Source organism: Sorex fumeus, unplaced genomic scaffold (genome assembly GCF_029834395.1).
Source record: "Sorex fumeus unplaced genomic scaffold, SorFum_2.1 ptg000033l, whole genome shotgun sequence".
Taxonomy (NCBI): domain Eukaryota; kingdom Metazoa; phylum Chordata; class Mammalia; order Eulipotyphla; family Soricidae; genus Sorex; species Sorex fumeus.
In genome coordinates this window covers 8,446,672-8,457,870 of record NW_026606090.1, presented here as the reverse complement: position 1 = coordinate 8,457,870, position 11,199 = coordinate 8,446,672, and the positions used below count along the sequence as shown (strand labels likewise).

Genomic DNA, 11,199 nt, shown 5'->3' with positions numbered 1-11,199 from the left:
TAGACAATAAGTCCAAAGGAGAGTCCCACTATTAGACAATAAGGCCCAAAGGAGAGTCCCCACTATTAGACAATAAGGCCCAAAGGAGAGTCCCACTATTAAACAATAAGGCCCAAAGGAGAGTCCCACTATTAGACAATAAGGCCCACGACAGCCCCAGTAGAGGTGCCGGTGTGGAGAATGCTTGGCTCTCACACATGCTTTTTTCTGCATCAGGAGAACTGAAGTTCATCAAAGGACATAGAAACAAATGCAGATGGGAATATGAGTGCCTGGAAACTTATACTCGAATCCCAAACCGACCTTACATTCTGGCCACAGAACTGAGCTTACTGGTGAGAAAGGGGGTGCAGAGAGGGGGCTCTGTGGACTGGGCTGGGGTACAGTGGTGTGGGGCATACATTTAATGTGTGAATTTGGGCCCGAGAGAGAGAACCGCGGATAGGACACCTGCCTTGCCAGCAGCCAACCTGGGTTCAATCCCTGGCATCCCATGTGGATCCCAAGAGTAATTCCTGAGTGCAGAGCCAGGAGTAACTCCTGAACATCACTAGTTGTGGCCCAAATTCCCCCTCCAAAAAAAGAAAGGCATTAATTATGCCCCAGCATGTAGACAGTATTGAAAACCAACATTATCTTATAATTTTATTATATAAGATACATAAGTACTTAAATTCATAGAAATAAAATGGAATGGTGGCTGGGAGAATGAATACTGTTGCTTAAACATGTAACATTTCCTTGAGGGATCTTTCTAGGCCTCCCAAATGATGCTCAGGGTTCCTAAGGGTCCCATTGGCGATTCTTAGCCAACCTGGCTGTGGGCCCAGCACAAGAGCCAGAGGATGAGAATGTGCCCAGCCCTTGGGTGCTGGGGGTCTCCGAGGCCCCCATACCGAGGTGCTGGGTTTTCCAAGGATACACCCAGAGAAGCTCAGGACATCATATGGTGCTGATAATTGAGCCCAGGTCGAGCCTGGGTTGCCAGGCACACGACCTAACCACTGTACTATCTTCTGGACCCTGCGCTTCCGTTTTCCAGGAAGAAGCATCCTGGAGACAGCTTCCCGCACCGCCTGATGGATGCCTGAGTGGCACCCGGCAACGTGGCTGAGGTGGCTTTGATGCGTTTTTATCTGTCCCATCCTCTCTTTCCTTCACTGTGGCGATGATCCTGTTGTTGATACTGGGGGGAGAGGGGGGCGCACATGCATCCCGGCTCTGGTGCTCCGGGTCCCACACAACAGCCAGGGGGTGCTCCGGGGCCTGCACTCTTAGTTCAGGCACCACGTTCTGGGCGTGTGCACCTCTGACCACGGCGCCTGCGCAGGCTGGCAGCTTCAACGCTCACCTCGAGCATCACATCCGTTTGTGCTGGCCCTGGCTTCCAGAGTTGTCAGAAATCACTTGTGGTACAGGAGTAACAGACAACTGCTGCCTGCGGTCACAGCACGGATCTGAACTCGAGGCCGGTCCAGAGGGCGTTCATTTGACTGAGGACTTCAAGACTTTGATGCATTCTGGCATGGCCAGAATTTAGCAGAAAACTGGCTTTGGGCAGGAAAGATGGTGCAGCATGTAAGGTTGGATCCCTCGAATCCCCTGAGACCTGCCAGTAGAGATCCCTGAGCACAGAGCAAGGAGTAAGCCCAGAGCACTGCTGAGTGCGGCTCAACACAAAAAGAAGGAAATCAGAAAATTTTATAACAAAATCTTCAAACCCATCTGAGATGAACTCCCAAGTTTTGATTATAAGGTTTTTGTGTTTTGGGGTGTTTCGTTTTTAATTTTTTTTTTGCAATAGCCCTTAGGTAGATATAAATTCTTATTCATTGGATTAGGTTATTATGATACAATAGCAACCACCCAAACTTGGTGGTTTTTTTTTAATGTATAATTAGGTATGGGTAATTCCTAAGCAGTGCTCAGTGGGCCCAGGGCCGCTGTTAGCCATTCTTGGCCATCTGGGCTTGGGGCTCACTGCGAGGGACTGAGCTGCAAGCACAGCACTACTCATGCCTTGCGGGGCCAGGGATTACCTGCATCGCCCTGGCAGTGCTCAAGGAGGTCTCCAGGGTGACAGCCACAGTGCTTGGAGGCACGTGGGGGTGGTTCCAGGATCAAAACAGTTTAGTTGCATGCAAACCATGCACATTGTTCTTTTTTTTTCTTTTTGGGTCACATCCAGCGATGCTCAGGAGTTACTCCTGGCTTTGCACTTAGGAATTACTCCTCCTGGCAGTGCTGGGGGACCATATGGAATGCTGGGAATCGAACCTGGGTTGGCCGCATGCAAGACAAATGCCCTACCTGCTGTGCTATTGCTCCAGCCCCCATAACCCTTGTTCTAGCTCTCTGGCCCCTTTAAATTTATTTCTTACTTCAAGGGCCAGAGAGATAGTACAGTGGGTGGGTGCTTGCCTTGCACACGGATGTCCTGGATTAGATTCTTGGCACCACAGATGGTTCATTGAGCCCTGCCAGGAGTGTGAGCACAGAGCCAAGAGTAAACATTGAGCACTGCCAAGTGTGGTTCAAACCCCCTTCTTCCCACCAAAACACAGTCACGGTCACGGTCCTCCCGTTGTTCAGCGATTTGCTCGAGCGGGCCCAGTAACATCTCCATTGTGAGACTTATTGTTACTGTGTTTGGCATATAGATTATATCACGAGGAGCTTGCCAGGCTTTGCCATGCGGGCGAGATACTCTCGGTAGCTTGTTGGGCTCTCCGAGAGGGGCAGAGGAATCGAACTCGGGTCAGCCATGTTGGCTGCATGCAAGGCAAATGCGCTATCCGCTGTGCTATCACTCCAGCCCCACCAAAACACAAATCAAACAAATTATTTTTGTTTTTGGGGTGACACTTTGTGATGCTCAGGGGTTACTCCTGGCTCTGCACTCAGGCATTACTCCTGGCGGTGCTCAAGGGACCATATGGGGTGCCGGGGATCAAGCCCAGGTCGGCCATGTGCAAGGCAAACGCCCTTCCCACGACACTCTCTTTCTGTCCTCCCCACCCCCAAATCATTTTTGATTATGTTCCGAGTGCTGTGAAGTGAAAGAGGTGACAATGCATGGATATAATACTTTGGTTTGATTATTTTCTCCAAAATTATGTGGAAAGGAAGGCGAGAAAAGAAACTAATTACATCCTCACAACACCTGGATCTTCTTGTATCTGTTTATGGTGCTATTTGGGTCAGGTCAAAGGGAGGTGGGGGGGAACAGAAATCAAATTGAAATGCAACAGAATCTGTCATCGAAGGATTCCTTCAATGCTTAGCAAGGTTGTGATTTTCCAAAAAGCAGGGGGAGCGGGAGTGCGTGAGTTTGTCCCCCTAGCCCTGTGCTGGCTCCTACTATTCTTACACCAACTTTGTCCCCCTAGCCCTGCGCTGGCTCCTGCTATTCTTACACCAAGGAGGCAATAAACCCCCTTAGAATCACAGAGCCCCACGGCGACCCGACAGTGCAGAGGAGCTTTTATGCTGAAGGACAATGCACAAAGGGATCATAAATACGTTTGAGAAAGAAGATGACCTCTTTGTCGCAGGGAATTAGGGTTTACTGCCAGCTGCTGCATGGGGACAGCCTGGAGCCCGCTCAGCTTATTTGGAAAGTTCCCATTTTTCCTCCTTCATTATTTCCGCCTCAAACAAAGAGAGGGAATGGATATTTGTGCTTTGCTCCATGGCCTCAGGGCTCCAGGTTCCCAAGTGAAAACAAGCTACTGTGGAAGTTTGAAAAGAAGAAACTTTGGGGAAACGTTAGTGATTTGAATTCTATCAGCACATACACACCGCTTCCTGTTCTGAGTGTGGGTGGGGGAGGGGGGACTGGGTTGGACCACACCCTGGGTGCTCAGGGCTTACTTCTGACTCTGTGCTCAAGGAAACGCTCCTAGAAGTGCTCAGGGGACCACATGTGGTGTTGGGGATCAAACCGGGGTCTGCTGTGTGCAAGGCAAGAGCCTTAACCCCTCACCTAGCTCTGTCCCCTGCTGCCCCTTCCTGCTTTCACCTCCTGGGTAACTTTTCACCTCTTACTCTGTTGATGTCCCTGCGATTCCAATTGTGTCCGCCACAGCCTTAGGCCTCTTAAAGCTGCTCCCGGGACATGGAGCCATAGCAGAGGATGTTTGCACTGGGGTTCAATCTTGGGCATCCCACAGGGTTCCCCCCACCAGCATCCCCAGGAGTGATCTTGAGTGCAGAGCCAGGAGTAAGCCCTGAGCACTGCTGGATGTAGCACCCTTCCCCCAAAAAAGTGTGCACCCCTGGGGTGCACCAGAACCAAACCCCAGGCCTTAAAACAAACAAACAAAAAGCCACTGTATTGTCTTCACCTTGAAAAGTAGAAAGGGAAGAAAGTAAAAAAAAGAAAGTGGGAGGCTAGAGCAATAGTACAGAGGGTAGGATGTTTGCCTTGCAGGCATCTGACCCAGGTTCAATCCTCCCATCCCATGTGGTTGGTTCTCTGAGCACCGCCAGGAGTAACTCCTGAGTGTAGAGCCAGCCAGGAGTAAGCCCTGTGCATCACCTGCTGTGACCCAAAAAGCAAAAAAGGGAGGAAGACAGGAAGACAGGAAGACAGGAAGACAGGAAGGGAGGAAGACAGGAAGGGAAGAAGACAGGGAGGGAGGGAGGGAGGAAGGAAGGAAGGAAGGAAGGAAGGAAGGAAGGAAGGAAGGAAGGAAGGAAGGAAGGAAGGAAGGAAGGAAGGAAGGAAGGAGCTCTGTGAGTGTGGAGGGCGCTCGGGCTGAGGCTGGGGGAGGCTGCAGGTGAGAACCGGTGGGGGACGCCTCTGGGCGTCACGACGCCAAGCGGACCCTCCCCCCTTGGGGCCTGAGCTGGTGTAACCAGGACCCTCCCACGCCGGGCGGCGCCAGGGGGAGGGGGACAGAAGTTAATTGTGACTTTCCCACTCCGCCCCCGCCCCCTAACCCTGTCACCTTCCCGGGAAAACCGAATAGCTCGAGCCGCGCTTTCCGGGGTCGCTGCGTTTCTTGGCGCTTGGCGGGGACCGTCTGAAACTGTCCCCAAGGTGCGTTTCCCAGGGGATTCCGCGCCCCACCCGCATCCCTCCCGCTGGAAAGGCAAGCGCAGCGCCGCCCTAAAATGAAGCCCGTCCCCAGGATGGATGAGCCACGCGGGGCGGCGCTGGGGGACGGAGAGGGGCGCGCTGCAGGACCCCTGAGTGGGGCTCCCCGCGAGCGCCCGCTGAGAGCCACGTGGGGTGCCCCCTGCCGCCCCCCAAGGACCCGGAGAGGTGGAGGGGCTGAGGACCTCGGTTGTACCCTTCCCCCCTTCTATGGAACATTCCTTAAGTTTAATCATTAAAAAGGATTCTCTTTTTTTTAAGTGGGGGGGGGCGAGCTTTGTTGCTCCGAGCGCGGACTTGGGGAGCCCACGCCTCCGTTCCTGGCCCACATCAAAGCCACGATTATGCAAATACCCCCCCCACCCCCAGAATCAGACGGAGGGGGAATTAGTTATCACACAATGCACCCCCTGCCGGGCCCAGAAACAATACATCAGGCCGCGGAGCCCCCGTCGCCTCGGGCTGGGGGAGCGGGCGGGGTGCGGGGTGCCCGGGGCCTGGCGTTTTATTGGTCTAACCTAATTTCACTAATTCTCTTTTCACACATTTTCTTTGGCGGCTCCGGGGGTGCCGGCCGCCTGGGCGCGGGGCGAGGCCGCCGGCTTTATTGAATTAATACATGCAGGGCCCACGCCCGGCCCGCACTGCTCGGGTCCAGGTGCGGGGGCCCGGCGCCGCGATGCAGGGGTGCGGCGGGAGGGGCTCGCCATCCCTCACCCACCCAGCGCTCTGGCAGGGCTGCAGCCCCCCCCCCACCACTCCGGGCCGAGCCGGGCGCTCGGTACCTCGCCCCGGAACCGGCTGCACTAGCGCCCCGACCCTGACAAGCTCTGGGCTCCTCCCCACTGAGCCTGAGTAGATGGATTGAAGACCTGGGAAAACTTGAACCCTGCAAGATGCTTTGTTTGGGGGTGTTGGTTTTATTTATTTTTCTTGCTCAGTTCTCCAGCTACTCCAACTGATGCGCTCTCTCTCTCTCTCTCTCTCTCTCTCTCTCTCTCTTGCTCTCTCTCTCTGTCTCTTTTTGAGTCTCACCCTGCGATGCTCAGGGATCACTCCTCGCGGGCTCCGGGGACCACAGGGATGCTGGGGCTCATTCGTCCTCACATAGACCGAGTGCAACGCAAACGCCCTTCCCGCCGTTACTGGCGCTCCAGCCCAGGAAATGCAAAGTGGTATCCGGCCCGGGCTTTCGGACAAGTCAGCCCGACCCCCGAGGACAGTGGCCCCAGGGCACCACCCGCATCGCCTGGGCCCGCTGACGCTGGCAAGATGGAGCTTCTCCAATGGCCCGCAAGAATGGTCTGGAGGCGAGCTCGCAAAGTGTTGCAGTTCTCAACTCTCCCCCAGCCGGCTCTGTCCCACCCACCCCAAGTACAGAGGGAAGGGAGTTGAAGGAAAGATTCCTCCTCCTCTCCTCACTCCACCCCACACACACATACATCCACATCCCTACTGTGTGCTGCAACTAGATGGAGCCTCAGTACCAAGAGAGAAAGACACCTCCCTTTAAAAAAAGATTCTGACGTCACTCCGGGTGGTGCTGTGAAATATATGCGGTACTGGGGATCCTCTGCATACCAGGCACGCACACCAGTCCTTTGGAACCCCAGGAATCGGCATTCTGCACTGCCAGATAAGTAGTTACCATGAACGCATTCCCCATCAGCTACTGGGTTTGAAATACGGTCAAACCCATATTTGGGAAGTCTCCTGACTCAGAGGGGCACTCTGAGTATCTGCCCCCCCCCCCCCCCCGCCATGGGTGGTGCCCAGGAGGGCACCCTGTACTGTGTAGGGAAACCCGACAGGTCAGGACAGCAGACCTCTGAACCGGGGAACAGTGCCCAAGTAGCTGCAGGGTCCAGCTGGGGCTCTTGTGAGGTCTTTAGCTGACTCTCACTCCTTGCCATGATAATTTATTCCTCGACCCACTCAGGCCTCCCTACTGGGTAATTAGGGTCAGCTGTTTATGGAAGCGCCTCACCACCTGAGTTTCTCCTTTAGGAAGAGTCAGTCCACTTGAGGGTCTAACTGCAGAAACCTGGAGCCCTGAGCTGCCTTATGACTGACTAGTTTCCAAAGAAAGCCCTTAGCAGTCTCAGCACTTCATCACGTACCCCTTAGACTATAATCTTCTCTCTGTTTCTCTCTGTCTCTCTCTTATCTCTGTCTCTGTCTCTAAACAAACATAACTTTCAAAGGCAATAGCCCTCTCTCAGATGGAAGAAGCAAGAGTGGTGAGTGGCTGGCTTAGCGTCTGTGATGGGGATTCTCTCTGGAGAGAGCTGTCTCAGGAGACCATTGTTTTATGCAGAGAAGCTGACGGTTTATCCCAAATCAGAAGCAGACATGGAATTGGTGTGGAAACTGGGGGTGGGTAAATTGAAAGACGGAACAATCAGTATCTCTTTGCTATTGGGATGGGGGGGGGGCGGTGTTCTGGAACCTTCCCCAAGGTCCGAGAGTATTCAACCTAGGATGTGCCCAACCCACCCTCATTAACCCAAGGCTAATATAAGGTCATTCAATTCTGCTAGGGAGACTTTGAGTGCCACTTATAGTGATGTCTTTGTGATTTAGAAAAACAATTTGACTTGCTCTTTGTAAATCACATTATCCGAATTTCCTCAAAGATTGAGATGTTGAGCTTTCTCAGATACCACTGTTTCACTGTATAAGTATGCAGAATATTTCTCTGTCTCTACAAATTTGCTTTTCAGACCCGCTAGCTGGTTAAAAGGGCTAAGATGAAATTGACTTCCTGAAATGAGTTCGACTCAATGGGGCCCTTGGTCCTCTCTCCAGTTTGCAGATAGCTGAAGATCAGAGAAGTATAAAAGAGCAAGTGTCCACACAGTCCTCCAAGAAATTTCAACTTCACTCATTTTAAAAATCAACATTTCTGGTTTGCTTGGGAGATTTGAATAGCTCCCAGTGGTTTCGTGATTCAAATATTTCCATTTTACTACTCTTGCTGGCTCAAAATAGTTTGATTTTCACGTTAAGCCCCTCTGTCTGTGCTGGTGTTTCACATTATTCAACCCTTGCAATTTCCCAGACTTCCAGTGAAAATCTACAAGCAAAATAAAGACTACAAGCACACCATTCTATTTGTTTCAGAGAAGCGCTATTCTGCTCAGTTTCTACAACCCCCGGAAGCAAGAAAAAGTTACAACATGCACAAATTATGAAAATTATATATTTATTTATAGTTTAATCGTGAGAGAACAATTTTCTTGTTCTTCAAGCTGTAAATACATACTAGAATAAACTCTGTGGAATATACAAAAAAATACATATTTTCCCATGAAAAAAATTTTTATAATAAATAGAAGGGGAACACGTGTGTGGCTGATTCGGATAATGCCCCGTGTCTGCTCAGGTTTCCACTCTGTTGATTTATTTTTAATCTCTTGAAAGAATAGGGGAGTTCCCTCTCCCCCAAAAGGTCGAGATAAATAATGCATGAGGCAGTCCTCCCTCTCGATTTTTCCCTTTTCCTCCACAGTTTTCCTTTTGATAGAGTTCAGCCTAAATTTCCACACTTGCATTCAATCATTACAAAGCCTACAAATTATACAATGACTTCTAACCTGGCCCTCTAACAAAACAACTTCTTTCCCCCCTTATAAATCATAAGAGACAGATGGCAAAATGGAGAAGAAAAAAGGGGAGAGAAGGACGGGACAATGGGCATTGTGACGAATCTGGGAAACGGGACAAAGTGCTCATCAGAGGAAGAGGGTTTGGTTTGACAGGTGAAATTCCCACAGCCCGCCGACAGCAATGGGAAGAAAGCAGATGCCAGCATTACAAATCTGTGGATAATATTATTACCGGTAAAATCATTCAGATGCTAAGACACATTTCTTTCTACTCGACATTAACATCTCTATGTGGACCGCCAAGGTGAAGAGATCACAGGAACCAGTTGCAATCCCCCTGGGAGATTCACACGCACTGCGCCGAGTCCTGGAGGGGGGCGGGGTGGGGGATGGGTGGAGGGGCGTCAGTCAATTCACTGGGCCCGCTTCGTCCCTTCCCAGCATCTTTTGAACTTCGAAGAAGCGCCCCCAAACGCCACCGTCCTCTTGGACAAGAAGCCGTCGGCACTTTCCGTGCATCAGAGCCGGCCTGGAGGCAGGAAGCAGTCCTTCGACCCGCGCCCACCACGGGCCACCGGGGACTGGGAACCGCCGCATCTGCTGAGCGCGCTGCTCTCTCTCCCGAGCGGGGCAGGAGAGGGGGACGGCGGGGAGGGCTCGGTCCAGGGGGACGGGGCAGGAAAGGGCAGGGGCGCACTCCTAGATACAGTCCCTCACGAGGGGCAGGGGAGGCGCGTGGCGGGGCTTGTCGGGTGGCGGGGGCGGCCAGTAGTCCAGGTCGGAGCCCGCGGGGCTGGCGGGCGAGAGGGCGCAGCTGTAGGGGGAGGTGGAGGAGGCGGCGGAGGAGGGCGCGGGGCTGTCGGAGCAGCTCCACGTGGAGGCGGGGGACGGGCTGTCGCCGGCGCTGGCGGCGGCTGAGCTCAGCAGCACGGCCTCGGAGAAGAGCGCCCCCGGCAGGCCGCCGCCGCAGTGGTCAGCCAGGCGCAGCGTCTCGGTGAGCGCCCAGATGTAGTTGTGCGCGAAGCGCAGCGTCTCGATCTTGGTGAGCTTGGCGTCCTCGGGGAAGGTGGGCAGCACCTCGCGCAGCGCGTCCAGCGCCGCGTTCAGGTTGTGCATGCGGTTGCGCTCGCGGTTGTTGGCCTTCAGCCGCCGGCTCTTCTTGATGCGCTGCACCGTCTCGGCCGTCTTGGCCCCGCGCGCCGCCGCCCGCGCCCGGGACGGACGCCGCTTGCACTCGTGCACCAGCCCCAGCAGCCGCGCGGGCCCCGACGCCGGGCCGCCCCCGACCCCCGCCCCGGTCTCTGCCCCGGCCCCCGCTCCGGCCCCGGCTCCCGCTCCGGCTCCGGCGTCCGTCCCGCGCGGCCGCCGAGCTCCGCCCGCCCCGCCCAGCTCCTCCTCGTCCTCCTCCTCGGCGCTGGACGACAGCGGGGTGAGGGTCGCCGAGGCGGGGGAGGCCGAGCCCAGCAACACCAGCACGTCTTCCTCCTCCTTGAACTCCAGGCTCTCGGATTTGACGAACATCCTGCGGAGAAGACGAGCGGGGAGGGAAGGAGAGCTCAGGGCGGAGCCAGGCCGCAGCCGGGGCGCGTGCCGGCAGTTCCCGGGCCGTCCCCCCGCGCCCCCGACGCCCCCGGCCTGCGAACGGCCCAGCCCGGGGCTCCGGGCTCCCCGGGAGGAACTGACTGCGGGCTCCGCCAACGCTATCCCGCACCAGCCGAGGCCCAGGATGTGGGACGCGGTCCCCGCCGGGACTTCTGGCCCGGCCGTGGGACTTACTTGCTCGGCGTCGCGGTGGCCGGTGGCTCCAACGCAGCCGGCGCTGGGCGCTGCGTCCCTGTCGCCGCTCCCCGGGCGGCCGCCCTGCAGCTTGCAAGCGGGGACCTCAGCGACTGGTGAGTTTGCTCAGCGCCGCGGCGGCCGCGGCCACCCGCCTGGCTCCCGTGCGTGGCGCGCGGAGGTGCGTGTCGGTCTGTCAGTCAGTTCGCGGCCGCGCGGCTCCGGCACGCGACTCCCGGGCACTCCAGTTCAAGCGGAGCTGCTTGTGGTTCAGTGGCTGCGTGTCTGGCACACGACTCTCCTTAAAACCCCTTATATACCACCGAGAAAACAATCGCCTCTGCCCCCGGGGCCCCCAGCTCCCCCCGCTGCCTCCTTCCCCCCCGCGCGGACCCCCCTTCGCCCCCTCTCCTCCCTCCACCCCCCACCACCCCGCTTCTTCTTTTCATTGCATTATCATCATTCATTTCTTTCTCTGGCTTCACCCACGCCCCCCCCCTCCCCGGGCCGGGCCATCCATCCATCCTCCTCCTCCAACTCCTCCTCACAGCATCCTCCACCCCTCCGTCTAATCAGCATAAAATGCTTCTCCTGCCCCCGTCGGAGCGGGCGGCGGCCGCTGCCCATTGTGATTGGCGGCTCGCGCTCGGCTGGAGCGTGCCGCTAATTGATGAATGAATGAGGGCGCGCGGCGCCGTTGGCCAATCGGGGCGT

The 11,199-nt window shown here is 55.3% G+C and overlaps 1 protein-coding gene across 1 annotated transcript; it reads right to left on the bottom strand.

Annotated features, from left to right (window-relative positions):
- Window positions 1-9,407: 9,407 nt before the first annotated feature.
- NEUROG2 (neurogenin 2) lies at window positions 9,408-10,733 on the bottom strand. The gene is made up of 2 exons (XM_056116971.1): window positions 10,486-10,733; window positions 9,408-10,231 (listed from the first exon to the last, which is right to left on the bottom strand). The coding sequence occupies exon 2, from the start codon at window positions 10,228-10,230 to the stop codon at window positions 9,409-9,411; it is 822 nt and encodes a 273-aa protein (XP_055972946.1). The 5' UTR covers window position 10,231; window positions 10,486-10,733; the 3' UTR covers window position 9,408.
- Between the last annotated feature and the right edge of the window lie 466 nt (window positions 10,734-11,199).